Genomic DNA, 19,870 nt, shown 5'->3' with positions numbered 1-19,870 from the left:
TGCTGAAGCTCTTCACATTTTCTCTCAAAGATGCAGTTGGTTTGTTGACGTAATTCTTGTGTTTAGTTTCGAAGTGCCGCTTGAGCTTAGCAGGTTTCATTGCCTCGTTGGCCAATGTTTCGTAGCACAGAACACAATGTGGTTTCGGATCCTCCGCATTCCCAGTCCAAAAAAAATCCAAATTTGATGTAGTCTCTGTGGTATTTTCTTTTCACTTTCGCACTCGATTTTCCATGGTCATGCTGAGCTTCACTACTACTCTGAGGGAGCTCCTGCAGCAAACTATCCTGGGACTCCATATCAGTGCTAACTGAATCATCATGTCTTTGCACTTTGTCCTTGCTCGTGTCAGACGTTTCTTGTGCTTTTCTTTTGACTGACCCGCTCTTCAGCCACCGATCCGTTATCTTTGACAGTTTGATGCTAAGTCTAACTTGGTTACTCGTAGTTTCTCCGCATTCCACATTCCCATCACATTCAGAGGTGACGTTGATTATGAAAGTGTAACCTAAACTGACGGAGCTATAGGCAGTGTCACAAAACTGTTGGCTTGCTTAATGTCAGACAAATTCAACTAGTAGGCTCCTATTTGAATTTACAGAGGACTTTATTCAATATAAAAAACGACTCATCTGTGTGTGGGTGCAATCAGTTAATTATTGAAATTAAGTGATCAATCTCATTAAATCAGTCTCATTAAATTTTGAAGGTCAATAATTAAAATGAATCAATCCCATTGAATCGTTTACTTTGACTCGTTTGAATTGAATCATACCATAGAATCAGTCTCATTCAGTGAATCATTTAGTGAATCGTTCAATGAATCATTTAGTGAATCATTTAGTGAATCATTTAGTGAATCGTTCAATGAATCATTTAGTGAATCATACCATTAATCCTGGTGCTTAATAATAAATTACCAAACAGCTAAATTATGGTACATTTCCAAATTATTAAGATCACTTACCATATTACATAACTTATATGCACCTTTTTTTTAAATTCTTTGAGAAGATTGGGGACTTCACATATTGTTCACCAACAAGATGAATACACACAGCTTTGATAATAAATGAATTTATTATACAAAGATAAAAATGGATAATCAATATATACAAGCAGTGAAGTGTATATACATGTGTGGTGTGTGTGTATGGCCTAGCTTGTTGCTAGCTAAAACAAAGGAATGTTATCCAAGTAGAACAAAGGATTAGCTCTGTTGCTAATGTGTGCTTGTGTGTGTGTTACCTAGCTTGTGTTTAGCCTCGTGTAGCTAACTACACGTGGTGGAGGCCTAGATTAGCCTTGTGTTTGTGAAAGGCCCTATGGCCTAGCTAAAGGGTGTTTGTTAGGCCTGGTGAGGCCTACTAGATTAGCTGTGTTGCTAAAGACAAAGGGAAGCTATCTAAAGTGTATCAGGCCTGGTCAGGCCTGTTGAGCACGTGTTTTCTCAGTAACCAAAAGATTCCACACTCATAACATTACCAAACTCACTGAAACCTTGATAAGGTCAAAATGTATGATAAGGAAATTAGTGTTAGTCAGAATAAGAGAGGGAGAAGGAGCATGCCAGCCTATCTATTAAACAATTGAGATAACATAGAACCAAAATAAATCAACACGCTGCGTGTCTAACAGTGTAACAGATAAACCTGGGTTTAAATTCACACTATTTCAGTAAAAGCAAATTCCTAAGACTATCTTAATTATGTCCAAATGCCAAAACCTTACTTAATCCTGCCTTTAGCAAGATATGAAGAACTATTCGCCGGTGTAGTTTCGGGCCTCGCCGTGGGAGCACGTGAGCCGCTCGTGATGGAGGCGTAGAAAACTTTCGGGTCCAGCGGAGCACTTGGGTGGTTCCCGTGGAAAGCAGAGGATTCTTGGTCCGAACCTCAGCGTTCGTGAGGAAAAGTCTCTGATCAGAATAAGATGCACAGCGCTTTTGAGTTAAAAAGGATTCAATCGCTTCTTAACTTTTAACTGCCTGGGCTGCAGTCATGACATCACTTCTAATACGAAGACACCGGTTGTAACTCAGGTTGAGTTTAAAGATCGCGCTATTCTGGACTTTTACCTTGGACAGTGGTTAGGCACAGAACGCGCTGGATGGTGAATCTTGCAAGAAAGAAAAGACGTCTTTATGATGGAGAGCATCCCTTTATGCGTCTAGACTTCTTGAAAGCCAGACGCGAGAGAAAATGGTGGAGCTTCCGCTTGGACTTAAGCGCGCATGGCAGACTGACGTAGATGATCCCGCCCACGCGTGACGTAGGTCACGCGGAAGTTGCCTGGGAATTGTAGTTCTGACACAAGATGGCGGCATGATACCTACATGTGAGACTCAGAACTTTGCTTTTGGAGTCACATCGGCGATTTGAGAAACACTGATAAAACGTGATATTTTACATCAACTCGCAGAGCAGCAGGGGGTCGCTCATGGAGCACACTTTGAGAAACAGTGGTTTAGTTCACTGTGGAGAAGATGGAACATGAAACGTGCGTGTGTGTGTGTACCTCAGTATCTCCAGTTTACAGTGTGGATTCTCCAGTCCAGCAGAGAGCAGCTTCACTCCTGAATCCTGCAGGTTATTGTCTCTCAGGTTCAGTTCTCTCAGACTGGAGGAGTTTGAGCTGAGAACTGAGGACAGAACTCTACAGCTTTCCTCTGTCAGATTACACTCACACAGACTGGAAGAGAAATAATGAAATATCAGAACACTGATCTCAAACACACAAACACAGCCATAATCCAGCTAAACTTTACCATGGAACAGAAATGTGAGTGTGTTTCTCTCACACACAGAAATCAGAGGACAGGACGCCACATCAGCACATTTACAGGAGCAGCGACATCTTTCTGCACTCCACAATTTCTCAGCTACAATTTATTATCACACCATTAGCTCATGGACAGAACACACACGTGTGAGAGCGAGCAGCCGACAAACACTCCACTCTGACCTGTGTTCAAGTTTCTACAAACTAAACACACACAGTACTCTTTCTCTCACACACACACACACACACACACACACACACACACACACACACACACAGTACTTTCTCTCTCTCTCTCTCTCACACACACTGAAAAAAGGGAAATATCAGGTCTTTAAATTTACAAAAATGAAGTTAGTAAATGCAACACAATTTATATTCTGCTTGTGAACATGGATTAATCAAGTAGACTTAACTTGTTTATAGAGAATGCTGAATGTACTTTTTTTTTTTCCATGTTGATTTTTTTTAATTCAATAAATTTCAAACTCAGTGTAATCGAGTTTAGTCTCTACTAGAAATGGAATATGTTCAAATGTCGCCACGAAGTGTCGTTAACCACTCCGGAGCAGAAAGTGGCACTAATGCACTAATAAGTTGGAGGCCAAATAAGCCAAGAAGATCCGCAAACCCGCAAAAATTATGGACAAGTCTCCATTTTCTTCAGCAACAAGTCACCGTGGAGAGAAACCCAATCACTGAAAAAGTAAGTTCTTCAAATTTATACATGTTTTCAAACAGTAATGTTATGGAACAATTACAACAGCCTGTTAACTTTTTTTGCCGTATAGCATGTTTGCGAACGTTAGCTAACACCCGCTAGTTAATTTACAGTTGATAGTTAACGTCAATAATCGTGTTTCTCTGCTGAGCCCCGGCTCTCGGTCCTGCTACTGACCAGGGTGCTTCGTTAAAGTCCTACGATGTCTCGCGCAGGTCTCAGCGAATCTCGTTTACGGCCACTGCTTTGACATATGGACTGATATATAGCATATTTCAAACACTCATAACTTGCTATAGCAGTGACAAAATAGCAATCAAAAATGCATTCCGATATTTAATAAAATGACAAATAGAATTTTGATGATTAAAAAAAAATTGCCTTCAGTTCTCCTTTAAAGCTACAGCACGCAACTTCTGTTGACCCCTAGGGTGAGTGTGAATGATTGTCTGTGTCTATGTGTCAGCCCTGTGATGACCTGGTGACTTGTCCAGGGTGTACCCCGCCTTTCACCCGTAGTCAGCTGGGATAGGCTCCAGCTTGCCTGCGACCCTGTAGAACAGGATAAAGCGGCTAGAGATAATGAGATGAGATGTACCTACCAGCGCTTCCACGTCGTGTCTGGCAGTATAGGCTGCGGTCACACACACGTAGACAAATTAACTTAAAAGGTAGAATAAATGGTTCTCAAGAACAATTGTGCAATACACTTTTTGTCAAACTCAGTAAATATCTCCTCATGGTCCGCCAGCTGTCTGATCTGTGTGTACACTGAAAAAGAATCCAGTGTTCATACACAACCATGGTTCTGTAACTGGGCAACAAAGTGCCTCGGACCGAGCCTCACAACATTATTTCAGCCAATCAGCAGGTGCGTTCACAGTGTGTTCTCATGGAACAGATAATGCTTCCATTTTATTAAATATTTATATAATGTTCTGCTGTAGTTATTTGTTCTTGTCTTTAAATTTACCTTCATTCTAACTTTCACCTTACCTAGATCTACAGTGTCGCTATTTTATGTTTATCCTTTTCTTGATAGGGCTTGGTGAAAAGGTTTGATTTGCCTAACTTTGGTTTATCTACCGTTTGTCTGTTTTGGACAGAGCATGGATCAAAACACCATCAGTGAGGCCATTGAAGACACCACCATTGGGATTTATGTTCTTAAAGAACATGCTTCAAGTGATGAAGCAGAGGACATTGGCATTGTTTTTGAAGGCATCAAGGTGTTACAAGATCTTGATAATGTAGCATTAGCTGTTGCTATGCTGTTTGGACTGATGTATGCACTGAACCTCAGCTACCCTGCTGACCTCCGCTACACTTTTGAGGTCATCCAAAAGATCTGGATGGAGGTAAACTTTCCAACAAAGCACTTGCTCTGAAAAACAGGCTCTCAGTCAACGGGTCAGACTGATTTCTGTTGTGTATCCACTTGTGTGTGTGTTTATTTCTCAGTGATGAGTTTATGCAGGGTTGATTACTTTTTGTTTGTAAATCCAATTTGATTTGTCAACTTGTCAGCTGTGTAAAATGGTGTTCACAGGGTTAACCCTCATGGTAAAGTTTTTTTTTTTTTAATGAAGCACTAGAGCTTATTTGCCTTCTTCAGTTTGTGGCATGTTTGGTTTAAATCAATAAAATACTCTTATTGTTTTGTATTCACTCTTGAGGATGGACTGTTGTGCTGTACTAACAGTTCACAGTATTTGTTAATGTACTATGATAAGTTTATACTGTATCTGCTGTGTGTTTTTATGCTGAATTTACTGTATGGCAACTGCACTGAGTCCTTCTGTTCAGGTAAAATGTGTGATCTGTAAAGTTTAAGGATCAATACAGTCAACGTTTAATACAGAACCCTCAATCTTTGGTTTTGTCAATGCAATTTTTTTTAATCTTTGATTTTTGTATTTGCACAAACTTTAAATACAAAATTGATGTCTACAATTTGGCTGGCTTTAACAAATCAAGTTAAATTTAGAGACCTAACTTGGGTTGTAAGGACATCATAAAATTGCTTAAGTTACATAATACCTTTAAATAATATTAGCATTCACAAATCAAGTTAGTTACACTTAAAGGAAAACTCCGGAGTGAAATGCTTTTTAGGTCTATTTTTGTATTGGGAGTGCATACGTTGAGTTGCAACCACAATCACGTCAATCGGATGTGTTTTGAGAAAATTAGTTTTTTGTGATTTCAACCGGAAAGTGCTAACATGGCAGTGGCCGGGGCATGTCTCTTTGCCGATACAAAACGCTAGTTTTAAAACCATTGCAAAGCTCAAAACAACATGACAGTTCTGTGGAAGTGAGTAGAGGGTTCCTACAAAACTAAACGAGGTGTGTCTGGCTCTAAAAGTGCACGGATAGAGTGTGTAGAATAGTAAATATAAAGCCAGTGACCTTACCTGCAGTTGGTCTTCCTTAGACGCCATCTTGAGTGGACAGTCCGTAAAAGTCGAGTGCCGAGTGCAGAGCCCATTGTGCATTTCCAGCGGGATGGGCTCTGCACTCGGCACTCGACTTTTACGGACTGTCCACTCAAGATGGCGTCTGAGGAAGACCAACTCTATCCGTGCACTTTTAGAGCCAGACACACCTCGTTTAGTTTTGTAGGAACCCTCTACTCACTTCCACAGAACTGTCATGTTGTTTTGAGCTTTGCAATGGTTTTAAAACTAGCGTTTTGTATCGGCAAAGAGACATGCCCCGGCCACTGCCGTGTTAGCGCTTTCCGGTTGAAATCACAAAAAACTAATTTTCTCAAAACACATCCGATTGACGTGATTGTGACAGCAACTCAACGTATGCACTCCCAATAATGCGGATATAGGCCTAAAAAGCATTTCACTCCGGAGTATTCCTTTAAAAATCTGGTATCCTGAACATATCACTGTAACATTACTCAATTAAATGGCATTGCAGTAGCTTAAAAAAAGTTAAATCAACTTGATTCTTTGAAATAGTCTAACATGATTGAAATATTTTGGTTTAACAAGTAATAATTCCATCCATCCATCCATCCATCATTTGTAGCCGCTACAGGGTCACAGGCGAGCTGGAGCCTATCCCAGTTAACTATGGGCGAGAGGTGGGGTTCACCCTGGACAAGTCGCCAGGTCATCGCAGGGCTGACAGAGAGACACAGACAACCATTCACACCTACGGTCAATTTAGAGCCACCAATTAGCCTAACATGCATGTCTTTGGACTGTGGGGGAAACCGGAGCACCCGGAGGAAACCCACACAGACACGGGGAGAACACGCAAACCCCATACAGAAAGGCCCTTGTTGGCCGCTGGGCTCGAACCCAGAACCTTCTTGCTGTGAGGTGACAGTGCTAACCACTACACCACCGTGCCGCCCCACAAGTAATAATTCATTGAGAAAAAGAAGGAAATTATGTCAGTCATACACATTCTGATCATGTGGGACCGATGTACACAAAAAAAAATCCTTGGATTTACTTGATTTTAATTTCACTGCACAGTGTGTTACTGTCATTCGGTTTGGTTAGTTTCACACTGTACTGATTTTTTAGAGCACCAAACTGTTTGTCCATGAGGGAATTCTGTGATTGGTCAGGAGTTTGTCAGGGTGGGGTTTGATGGACACTTCTTATTGGGCTTGTTTTACTGCTGGAGGTCAAGATTTTGGGAAAAATATGATGTAATTCTTTGAACTGAACACAAAGTTGTGTGTTGAGTTTCAAACAGACAGTAAAACAGTTGGTGTGTATCATTCTCTGCTCACACACACACCTCTGATTTCTGGGGGTTTGGAGTGGACCTGAGTACAGGTGGTGTGTTCACGTGTGTCAAAAGGTTGGTTTAATAACCTGTTCGTGTAAAAAGTGAAACCATCTCCTGTAAAAGTACCAGAGGCTTGTTTAAAGAAGATTAAAGTCACTATTAACAAGCATTAATCTAAACAGTGCAGTTCAGTGTGACATTAAAATAACAAACCATGCAGTAATACATTTATAAATAAAAATAAAAACACTCACACAGCTTTTCTGGAAGCTTTGACCACCGGCAGCAGCTTCAGAAGACATTCATCTGATCGGTCATATTTCTTCAAATCAAACTCATCCAGCTCCTGTTCGGAGTTCAGTAACACAAACACCAGAGCTGACCACTGAGCAGGAGAGAGTCTGACTCCACTGAGACGACTGGAATATCTTCTGTTCAGGTAACGTTGTACTTCCTGCACTAGAGAATGATCATTCAGTTCATTCAGACAGTGGAACAGATTGATGGATTTCTCTGGAGATGGATTCACCCTGATCTGCTCTTTGATGTACTCGACTGTTTCCTGTTTGCTGTGAGCGCTACTTCCTGTCTGGGGCAGTAGGTCTCGTAAGAGAGTCTGATTGGACTCCAGTGAGAGACCCAGAAGGAAGCGGAGGAACAGGTCCAGGTGTCCATTCTCACTCTGTAAGGCATTGTCCACTGCAGTCCTGAGGAAATCAGACAGATCAGTGGTTTGTCGTTCTGTTACTTTTCTGATGATGAAGGAGATAAATGTGTATATAGCAGCCAGAAACTCTTGAACACTCAGATGTACGAAGCTGAACACCTTCCCCAGATGAAGCCCAAACTCCTCTCTGAAGATCTGGGTACACACTCCTGAGTACACTGACACTTCTCTCACATCAATGCCACACTCTCTCAGGTCTTCCTCATAGAAGATCAGGTTTCCTTTCTCCAGCTGTTGGAAAGCCAGTTTTCCCAGTGCCAGGATACTCGCTCTGGTCTGCTGAGGATCAGGCTCACACTTCTGATGGTACTTTTGGTCCTTGTGTTTGATCTGAAAGATCAGGAAGTGTGTGAACATTTGAGTCAGAGTCTTGGGGATCTCTCCACTCTCTGCTTCACCCAACATTCTCTCGAGAACAGTGGCTGAGATCCAGCAGAAGACTGGGATGTGGCACATGATGTAGAGGCTTCTTGAAGACTTCATGTGTGTGATGATTGTATTGGCCAGGCTCTGATCACTGATCCTCTTCCTGAAGTACTCCTCTTTCTGAGGATCACTGAACCCTCGTACCTCTGTTACCTGGTGTACACACTCACGAGGGATCTGATTGACTGCTCCTGGTCGAGAGGTTATCCAGAGGAGAGTAGAGGGAAGCAGATTCCCCTTGATGAGGTTTGTCAGCAGCACATCCACTGAGGCTGATTCTGTCACATCACACAATCTCTCATTGTTCTGGAAATTTAGAGGAAGTCGACATTCATCCAGACCATCAAAGATCAACAGGACTTTGTTCATATCACAGTCTATTAATCGTAATTCTTTCATTTCTGGGAAAAAGTGATGAAGAAGATTCATCAGACTGAGATTTCTCTCCTTCATCAGATTCAGCTCTCTAAAGGGAAGTGGGAACATGAAGGTGACGTCCTGATTCGCTTCTCCTTCAGTCCAGTCCAGAATGAACTTCTGCACAGAGACTGTTTTTCCAATTCCAGCAACTCCTTTAGTCAGCACGCTTCTGATGGACGTGTCTTTAAAGAGATCATTACATTTGATGGGTGTCTCCTGTGTTGCTGGTCTCCTGGACGCCGTCTCAATCTGTCTCACCTCATGTTCTTTATTGACGTCTCCACTCCAACCCTCTGTGATGTAGAGCTCTGTGTAGAGCTCATTCAGAAGAGCTGAGCTTCCATGCTGTGAGATTCCTTCATTAACTCTTTTAAACTTCTCTCTCAGGTTGGATTTCAGCTTTTGCCGATACACAGAGACGTGTTCTGAGAAACAAAGTAATAACATCTTTTTATGCAAAATCACTGAGAACAATATAAATTAAATACTGATGTGCGTTCCTGATTAATGTATAGAATTTAGAAGGAAAATAATACATTGTAAAATAAAACTCATTTCAGAGTTCTCATCTCACTGACTTATTCAGCTTGATAAATTTAATATGATGTATTTAAATATGAACCAAACTTTAGTAGATAAAATAAAGTCATGACTCAGAGCTCTTACTGTTGCGCAGTGTGTGAGCGAGATCTGTGTGGTTCATGTTCTTCAGGAAGTGCAGTGTGATCTTCAGCACTCCCTCTCTGACACTGCTCTGATCCTCCTCATCCTCCACCTCCCTCTCAGAGCATGCTGGGGAATCTGGACTCAGGAGCTTCTTAAACCTCTTCAGCTCCTTCTGGATCACACTGATGAATTTGTGTTCCAGCTCCTGGTGAGAAACACACAGGAACAGATCCCAATATTATAATGTTACACAGTGAGAGAGGATTTATTGTAGGAAAAGAAGAAAAGTCAGTTACAACTGAAATTGTGTCCGATTACCCATAATGCTGCTGTATGTGGATAAAACTGTACACACACACACCTTGAATATGGACTCCAGCTGCTTTCTGCTGACGTTTGATTTCTTCTTTTGTGGTCTGTGAACAAACAAAACACATGCTGGAATATGGACTATGTGTATCATAGCTGTACAACACACACTCATACATACAGAGACAGATATTTAACACTCTCCTCTTAACACAATACACTGAGTTCAGGATTTCCTCACTGATACACACACATTTAGAAACAAATGTTTGAATGAACGTATGAATGAATGAAATAGTGATATAGTGAATAATGTCCCAGGTGTAAATGTTCTCGTGTCGCACCACAGACCCTTCAGCTCAGGGACTGCAGGCTGAACTGAACTCTTCCAGCAGTTTTCCTCACTGCCAGTCCGAGAGCTGCAGCACTGCACAGTTTAGTGTTTTACTGCTTCAACACCTGATAAAGCTCATGAAGGGCTTCACAATGACACCAGTGAGTTTGATCAGGTGGAACAGTGCTGTAAAACACCTCACTATACTGACCTCAGATCAGCAGGACTGTCTCTGTCTCTGAAGAAAATTGGGGTTCCCATTGACCAGTCACTCTTCATGGACACACAGCTGGGTTCTGGTGAGTCTGATCTCTTTCTCTTCATCATTCTACAACACAGATATTATTACAGACACAAATTAAGGGAAGTGTACATGCTAATATAATATGGAGTGTATGTGGATACTGGTATATCCAGTTTGAATTAACACAGAACCCATTTGTCTTAATAAAATTTTTGAGTAATAAGCAACAAATTAAATCATATAGACAAATAAAAGGCAAGGCTGAGCATTTCAACCAACCATATTATAAAATGTTTAAAATACTCAGACATTCAGCATTAAAAACAGACTGAATGAGGCTGGAGCTCAGACCGGCCAAGACGCCCATAAAATCATAAACATCACAGGTGACACCACCATCTTGACAACTTTTATGCACACCCACCTGGGGAACACTGTAGGTGAGTTTGATTGAAATCCGATCGATCCTGTAGGAGGAGTAACGATTTTTGTAAATTGTGGACAGACAACGCATGATTGCATGTCATCTGACCTGACCTGACCTGAGGCCCAATGAGCTAAAAACAGGTTAAAACTTGCACGCAAAAAACTTTACACAAACAATTCCTTGTACTGTGTACAAATACATTTCCAGGGTTCTTTTGTCTCTCAACTCCTGCTTCAAACTGAGTCAGTGTTTGGCGGCTGTCCAATCATTTCATGGAGAAACACAACAGTTATTCTATCATTTAAGACACATTCCATGTCCTTTGATAATAATTATCTCATCTCATTATCTCTAGCCGCTTTATCCTGTTTTACAGGGTCGCAGGCAAGCTGGAGCCTATCCCAGCTGACTATGGGCGAAAGGTGGGGTACACCCTGGATGTCGCCAGGTTGATGATAATTATATTTATTCTAAATATTTTCTTCAAAAATATCAGATTTTATCGATTAATGGAAAGAATGTTATCATATCACACAAACATTATGTCCGTCCTCTGCTTCATTACACTTGAAATTTGTCATGATGTTCCTAAATTGACCGTTTTTGCTCCGTCTGTGTTTCAGTTAAGGGAGTCTTATTTTCACAATAATGAATAAAGACCATTAAAGTCAACAACAACTGTTTTATTTCTTTCAAAAGTCTAAATACTAAAGAAAATATTATTTAAATTGATTTTCTCATTGAAATAATTTCAATATCTTTATTTATTAATGTCTGTGAAACCTCTGTCAGCTCTGTTACTAACAGAACTCCCCCCTGCAACTCAAACATGGTTTGTCCCAATACCATGTGACCACTATCACATGATGTCATTTCCCTCTGTAGCAGACATGTTGAACACACTGTGGACAGAGTCCTCTCATTTTCCCCACAGTAGTTTTTCTGTAATAGTATGTTGTAAATTATATTAAGTATATTCATTGACCATCATTAATCTGGTCACCATACGGCAGATGGATGTTTAGGTGAAGAAAGGATTTTATTCAGGTAAACAGGCAGAGGTCAGGTGATAAGTAGAGAAGTCGAGGCAAGAATAAAAAAACCCAGAATATCAGAAGAACTAAATACAAGGCTTGGTAAAGTCAGGAATGACACACTGAGCGTTTCCTTTGCACTGATCTGTTGAAATAGTGCACTGTGGTAATCGTGAACAGGAGAATGACATCAGTAAACAAGTGACTGAGCAGTGAGGTGTGTGCTGGGTGCTGTAGTCCATGGCAGCCATGTCTGAAGGCTGCTGTGAATCATGGGAAGTGGAGTCTTGAGTGCTGGCAGGTGAAGACGTGACAGAAACTCAATAACACACAATATCTGTTGGTGTTTATATAACAGTGAGGTCCAGTCCACTAATCGGACAAGCAGTGTTGGACTGAACAGCGGCAGGGCTGTGAAAACTAAATTGAGGGAAAATGTGTACATTCTGAATTTTGTTGGTGAGAAAAGAACTAAAAACATCTCACTATACTGACCTCAGATCAGCAGGACTGTCTCTGAAGTTATATGGGGGTTCCATTGACCGGTCACTCTTCATGGACACACAGCTGGGTTCTGGTGAGTCCGATCTCTTTCCCTCCATCATTCTACAACACAGATATTATTACAGACACAAATTAAGGGAAGTGTACATGCTAATATAATATGGAGTGGATTTGGATGACTGTATATCCAGTTTGAATTAACACAAACCTCTTCAACAATCTTAGTCTAATAAGCAGAAAGTAACACAAGACTTCTGTATAAAAATAAAACAAAGCCTGATAAAGGCCAGCAATTCAAAGCTGAGGAACATTTATGAAAAAAAGTGACATTAGATGCCTTATTTGGTTTCAGATGATCAATCTGTCTCCACTGTGATTAGTTTTAATCTCATGTCATCATGTCTCATGTGTTTATACAGACCCCTCTGAAAGCGCTGGAACAGCAAGGGCAATTCTTCTGGTTTTCTCATTTACTTTAAGACCATCTGTCCCAATACTTTTGCTCACCTGACCATTGGGTGGTCTGCCTCCAAAGGTGTCATGTTCTCTTGTTGAACACATCTAGATGTAAAGATCAGGAGATGAAGCTGAAATTCTGATCTATCGGCTCATATTCATCTTTTGATCTCAAACCCAAATGTGTTCAGTGTAAAGCAGAAACAAAAGAATTGTTCTTGCTGTTCCAATTGACCCCTTGGGCATGACGTCATGCATCACATGATAATTTCACCTGGGGGACAAACAGACACCGTCTTTCATGGAACCAAGGCTTAATCTGTCTTAAATATGGTTCATTTTTGCGCTCTTTTTGGTTGTTCAAATAGAGAAATAGATAAAAGGTATTACCGTCTCCCCACCATCAAGAAAAATGTTAACAAAGAAGCAAATGCTTCAAGAACAATGAAGAAATGAGTGGTTAAAGAGAATACAACGAGAGGAGCCAAGTCTGAAAACTCCAGAGAAATTCGTGATTGTATTTAAAATGCTTTTTTTTTTTTTTTTTAGAGAAAGTCAGAAGTGAGTATGGAAGAGTTTGCTTAAGAATCTCGTTTCATTTCTCCTCACATTCGAGTGAGCTTCTTCATGAAAGTGTTCAAACAAAATCAAATTATTTTCTTACAGATGAACCAACTTCCTTATTTGACACAGAAAACTCAGACTGGACACCAGACAAACAACTCGGACAAAATTCAGTAAAAAACCCAACAAGGAGCGAGATGCGATATATCCTGAAAGAACAGAACAGACTAAGAGCAGAGAGAGCTGGAGCTTTGATTCTGTTATCAGAGGAACTCAGTCCTGTGCAAAATGTCCCCATGGAGCCAGAGTGTAGTCATGAACCTACAGTTCGAGCGAGTTGTACACACACACACACACACACACACTGAACTTTACAACAGCTGCATGCATGTGAAATGGAAATAAATCGACTAAGGCAGGGAAAACTATTTCGGATAAAATTGTTATTGTCCGTTACACACTGATCAACCTGTGTGACTCAGTTGTGCCTTTTGAATAGAGAATAAATGAAGAGGGAACTGAACATTAACCGTTTATTGAGATTATTATTACAAGAGTGATTATAGTTACTGTATGACTACAGCTACAACTGGAATGTGCTGATTCTGTTAGAGTTTGTAATTATTGTTCCATCCATTATTAGATAAAATTAAAATAAAATCTTACAACATTGTTTGAAAGTCTAGAGCAAGATATACACATTATTTACCAGCTGGGAGGTCCGTATTGTGAAATACCATGATTGAGGTCTTGAAAGTACTGACCGAGGCCCTCTGGGCCGAGGTCACTATTCAAGGCCGAGGTCACGGTGTTTCACCATACAGACCGACCTTAAGCTGGTAAATAAAATATATATTATATTTTTTTCTTTACCAAATTCTCACAGAAAACGAGAGCGCCCGAAAGGGAAAACCAAGCCGAGGCGAGCTGCTATTTTGAATCCTCATTCACAGCTGTCATGCAAATTGCTTCCTCCTCAGTATACAAGTACACTTCCATGGCAGGAAAAAAACTACATTTTGCCGCCTATGTAGTCCCCTGTTTATACAAAATTGAGTCATTCAGGATTCAGCCATGTTTTTGCTCGGCATTAGCAACAGTTACAGGTTTTTAGCTTTCTCCTGAAATGTTTTCTTTTAATTCTTCTTCCTCAGGGTAGTAAAACTCACTTTCGCTGTGAAGACTGTCGTTATCACCATCCATGGTGTAAAATTAATGCTATTCTCCTGAGAAATGCGAAAATAAATGCTGACAACAATTGCTACTATGTTTGTTGTTGCTGTGAACGAGCGAGTCTCCAGAGGTCCGTAACTGGGGTCTGTATAGTAGGATATGGACCCACTCGCCAGCCAATCAGAGCGCAGTATTTGATGGAAAAAAAAAATTTTATTTTACAAATAATAACACTTCAGATATTGTTTCAACAATAATTATCACTGTATAAATGAATAACTCTGTAACGCGATGTCCTAGGGGTTGTTGAGACATAGAAGGGTGGGAATAAGATCTAGCCCACAGTTCATGTTGGAGTCCTTTGAGAGTAAATGCTTTGGCTTTCGCAACATTCTGTTCCCAAAAGCTCACGAGTTTATTTAGTAAAATAATGTACAAAATACAAGTATAGTGCACATTAAAATACATGGATAGCACAATCAAGTGTAAACACTTATTTCCATTGTGGTCCAAGTACATCAAGGGGCAAAAAAGGGGGTGAAAACAAAAAGGGGGGGGGGGGGGGGAGTGATGTACAGCAGGTAAACAAAAAACATGGCATGGACTAGAACAGGGGTCATCAAACTACGGCCCGCGGGCCGACTCCAGCCCGCCACCCGCCTTTGACCGGCCCCCCAGCCCCCCACCACTTGAACCAGCCCTATGAGGCAATCCCCAAAAGTGGTCATGGCCTATTTTTTTAAATTGCTTTTTGGCAAATAACAACATGTCTGCAGCTTGTATTTTGTTGATTTTATCAATTAAATTGATATTTAGTTATAAAATGAACTATTCATATTTTCCGAATTTTCGTCATATGCTCGCGATCAAGCAGTGACAGGCAGTGCACGCGCAGAGAACTGTCAGTGTTCAGGACAGCTAAATGGCTAGCGGTAAGCAAAAAGTTGGCAGAGTGTGCAGAGTTTTTAAAGAACAGTGGACCACCGATTATTTTTTCGTTCAGTGTAAGGACCGTGCAGTTTGTCTTGTATGTAAAGAAAGTGTGTCGGTTTTCAAAGAATATAATCTGCGTCGTCACTACGAAACCCGCCACAAAGAGTATGCTAGTTTGCGAGGCCAAACAAGAGAAGACAGGATTCGGAGGATGAAATGCGGACTGGCTGCACAACAGAATGTATTCCTTCGCCAAACCCAGATCAACCAGGCTGCTGTCCAAGCTAGCTATAAGGTAGCTCACCTACTAGCTATCCATGGAAAGCTGTTTACTGATGGGGACTTTGTTAAAGTATGCATGCTTGCTGTGGCCGAGGAGGTGTGTCCCGACAAGAAGGATGCGCTCAACGCGGTGAGTCTCTCCGCACCTACTATGACCAGGCGAACTGAAGATTTGGGGGACAATGTGTATGACCAGCTGAATGAGAAAGCGTCAGAATTCGAGTTTTTTGCTTTGGCCATGGATGAGAGCAATGACGTGCAGGACACAGCACAACTGCTGTGATCTATTGATCTATTGCTCATATTATTATAATTTCACTGTTTTTTTAAGTGTATTTATTTTATAGGCCTATTTATTTGACCTTTATTAAGTGCTGCACACAATTATTATTAATATTATTAATAATATCAACAGGCCTACCTACAATTTATAATTTTTCACTCACCTTTGCCAGTGTCAATCACCTCAACTAGGCAGATGTTTCTTACCTTGACAGCTTTGATGTTATTTTTATTAGAAAATAAATAAATGGAATATCTGTGGTATTTCAAATTAAAACAATGTGAAGACTCGATTACTACTTTTCCAAACCACTAGTAAAGATAAACAAATATATGCCAGGAATCAAGTGTTGATATAGTAGTGTGGATATAGTAGTGTGGATGGCTGTGCCAGGCTAGTAATCTCTACTACACAATGAGGCCTGTTGGTGGTCATATTTGTCTGGGTCATACAATTCTATGTTATATAGCTGACCCGACCCCGGCCCCATCACAGTCAGGAATGACAATGTGGCCCCCAGAGAAAAAAGTTTGGTGACCCCTGGACTAGAAGGTAAACTCAGACATCATAAAAGGATTTCGTGATCGCTGATAAAATTGATCCAATAAAAAATTCTTGACACTGGATTTAAAACTATGTAAAACATTTATGGACTGGAACTGACTTGGTAGTTGGTTCCAGGCAGTGATGGCGGTAAACCTAAATGAAGAACGGACAAATGACTTTACAGAAGGAACAAAAAGGGACATGGGACCTGAACAGGCATTCCGGCAGGTATTCCAAACACTTCTAGAAGATGAGAGATATCTCGGAGCATTACCATAGAACGTGTTGTGGATGTGATTGAGTTGTAACTGTTTGACTCGGAGATGAATTGGCAACATGTTGACCTGTTTGAACTCCGTACACCCTATAGGAGGAGCTAAGGGGGAGGAGCTAAGTATAAAGCCAATCATTTTGTTTTGTGTAACCTGAAGTCGATTCTTGGTAAGATCAGAGTACCAAGTGTAGCCGGCATAGTCGAAATGACATTGGATAAGAGCTGATGTTAAAAGTTTCTTGATAGCCTTATCGAGGTTCCTGCCTGTATAGAAACCCGAGTTTGGCGTTGGCCTTGCGTATAATATTGTCAGCTGTATGGCTCCCACTAACAGACTGGTCTAATCCCACGCTTACGTATTTCACACAGGATTTACTGGTAATTTCTTTGACCATGACAGGTGATGTCCAGAGACTCGTTACTATTAACAGTGATCTCAACATTTAGGGGAATAAAAAGGTACGAGGCAGAGAATAGGAGGCTGAAGCCCTTCACCGTGAACCAAAGGTGAGAAAAATGGAAAACTGGGTTTATCTGAGACACAGTTTCAAGGCATTTGGGAAGGAATTTCCAATTTATTGTAAAAAGCAAAACAGAGCCTGAAGTGATGGTAATCAATACTAAAAAATGTAATGGAACTGCCAAATAGTAATGAATCAAAAAGAAATTTGACAATATAAAACTTTTATATATTTTTGATGTTTACAAACTCAAGTCACAGATAAGCTGCTAGCAACCAATACACACACACACACGTTTGGCGTTCAAACACATCAACCTTGTTGATTGGTGATTGGGTTGCGCATGCGCATTCTGTGCTATGCACTTCCTGGTTCCTGAGTTGTTTGCGACGAGTCTTTTTTCCGTGAGTGTTGGCATTAATTACTAATCCTTTAATTTTTTTCTACAAATAATTCTCCAGTATCCTCTTCATTTTTATTGTACTGTCGCTTTCCTTTTTGTACTTTTCACTTTCGCTTTCCTTTTTCCGTTTTTTTTCTCTCCCTCTCTTTATTCGGAAGAACGCTGAGACCGGAAGCTTTCTTTTTCTTTTTTTATCTCATCCTGCGTCAAGACCAAAAGCGGAGGTCATCTACATCGGATCTGCTTTAATATCAACAGATCTTCGATTAAGGTACGTGAATTTTTTCATCATGGCACACCTTCAGCCTGTTCAGTGTGCTGAGTGCAGGGTGTTTAGTCATTCTTCCTCTGTCGCTAGCGATAGCTTTATTTGTGATAAGTGCAGATTAGTTAGCTCTCTGACGGAGAAGATTACAGTACTAGAAGCGTGTGTCCAGGCTTTAGAGAAGGCCAGTAAGCGTGAAAACAGTATAGTTTCTGTAGAGGAAAGTCTGGATGCCCTAGGTGGAGTTAGTAATCCCCCAAATCTGGCATTAGAGCCCTTACAGTGGGGCGAATGGGTGATGGCTCGGCAGCATAAGCATAGAGCCAAAGCTACCGCTGAGGCTCGCCCACGGGAGCACCACTCCTCTCTGTATCACGTGTCGAACAGGTTTGCTCTCCTTAGTGATGCACCCACTGAAAAACCTGAAAGAGCTCTGGTTATAGGGGACTATCATACGGCACATGAAATTAGCTCAGCCTTTAGGGGCACCAGCAGCGTTAGTCAGGTGTATACCGGGAGCCAGGGCACCGGACATAGCAGGTAATCTTAGGGTCCTAGACAAGCACAGGTTCTCAAAGATAGTTATCTATTGTAGGAACTAATGATATACACCATCAGTCTGAGGTTACCAAGAGTAACTTTGTAGAGGTGTTTAAACTAGCGAAGGTGATGTCCAATGCTGTAGTATGCTCTGGCCCCACCCCAATGAGGCGTGGCGATGTAGCTTACAGCAGGTTATGGTCGCTGAATTGCTGGTTGTCCAGGTGGTGCTCTGAAAAGAGTGTGGGCTTTATAGATAATTGGGCTAATTTTGAGGGCACTGCTGGCCTGTTAGGGCGGGACCGTATCCATCCCACTTGGGAAGGTGCTGTTCTCATTTCCTGCAACATAGGTCATAGTCTCAGAACAGGCCTAGTTAATTTCTGACAATCCAGAGCCAAGGCCAGGGAGCAGACGAACAGGCTAAACCGATTGTCTGCTAGCTGCACAGAGTCGTCACTCAGGGTCCACTACATTGAGACTGTGTCTGTTCCCTGAGCTCAACAAAAAGGTAGAAATATTCAGAGAGTTTGTTCCAGTAACCTCATCAATATAAAATTAGATCATACTGACTGTACAGCCGCTGCCAGCACCTTTGATCTAAAGGTGGGGCTATTAAATATTAGATCTCTTACATCTAAAGCACTAATGGTTAATGAACTCATTACTGATCGGGGGGGGGGGGGTTTAAGATTTTTTTTGGGCTTTTTTCACCTTTATTGGATAGGACAGTGTAGAGACAGGAAATGAGCAGGAGAGAGACGGGGAGGGATCGGGAAATGACCTCGGGTCGGAATCGAACCCGGGTCCCCAGATTTATGATATGGCGCCTTATCCAACTGAGCGGATAAGGCGCTAAAAAGAAATTAATAAGCATCCAGTGTCTAATGTCCTTTACACATTCCTCAATTCTATTAAGCTGGTGTCTCTCATCCGGTTTTGCAGAAACATACAACTGTGTGTCATTGGCATAACAGTGGAAACGAATACAATATTTACGAATAATATCACCCAGAGGTAACATATATAAAGAAAAAAGCAGTGGACCCAAGACAGAACCTTGTGGAACACCAAACTTTACCTCAGTATGTCTCGAAATATCACCATTAATATCAACATACTGATAGCAATCAGTTAAATAAGAGCTGAGCCAGGAGAGGGCCGTTCCCTCAACATTTTCTAGTCTATCCAGAAGAATGGAATGATCAATGGTATCAAATGTTGCACTAAGGTCAAGCAACACAAGTAGCAAGACACAGCCCTGATCAGATGCCAAGAGTAGGTCGTTTACTACTTTAACCAAAGCTGTCTCTGTGCTATGATTAGGTCTAAATCC

The 19,870-nt window shown here is 41.1% G+C and overlaps 1 protein-coding gene across 5 annotated transcripts in view; it reads right to left on the bottom strand.

Moving 5' to 3' along the window:
* Positions 1-19,870, bottom strand: part of LOC132887153 (NACHT, LRR and PYD domains-containing protein 12-like) — a 152,467-nt gene that overhangs the window by 77,858 nt on the left and 54,739 nt on the right. For all 5 annotated transcript variants that reach the window (XM_060922594.1, XM_060922593.1, XM_060922596.1 and 2 more), the window contains 6 exons: positions 12,346-12,456; positions 10,357-10,473; positions 9,864-9,918; positions 9,503-9,707; positions 7,518-9,261; positions 2,518-2,691 (listed from right to left, as the gene is read on the bottom strand). In XM_060922594.1, the coding sequence (XP_060778577.1) occupies positions 2,518-2,691; positions 7,518-9,261; positions 9,503-9,707; positions 9,864-9,918; positions 10,357-10,473; positions 12,346-12,455 (2,405 nt within the window). In that variant the 5' untranslated portion in view covers position 12,456. The remainder of the gene's footprint in view (positions 1-2,517; positions 2,692-7,517; positions 9,262-9,502; positions 9,708-9,863; positions 9,919-10,356; positions 10,474-12,345; positions 12,457-19,870) is intronic.

The sequence above is a fragment of the Neoarius graeffei genome, chromosome 5 (genome assembly GCF_027579695.1).
Source record: "Neoarius graeffei isolate fNeoGra1 chromosome 5, fNeoGra1.pri, whole genome shotgun sequence".
NCBI classification, from domain to species: domain Eukaryota; kingdom Metazoa; phylum Chordata; class Actinopteri; order Siluriformes; family Ariidae; genus Neoarius; species Neoarius graeffei.
The sequence above is the reverse complement of the archived record's forward strand: the minus strand, read 5'-3'. Positions and strand labels throughout refer to the sequence as shown.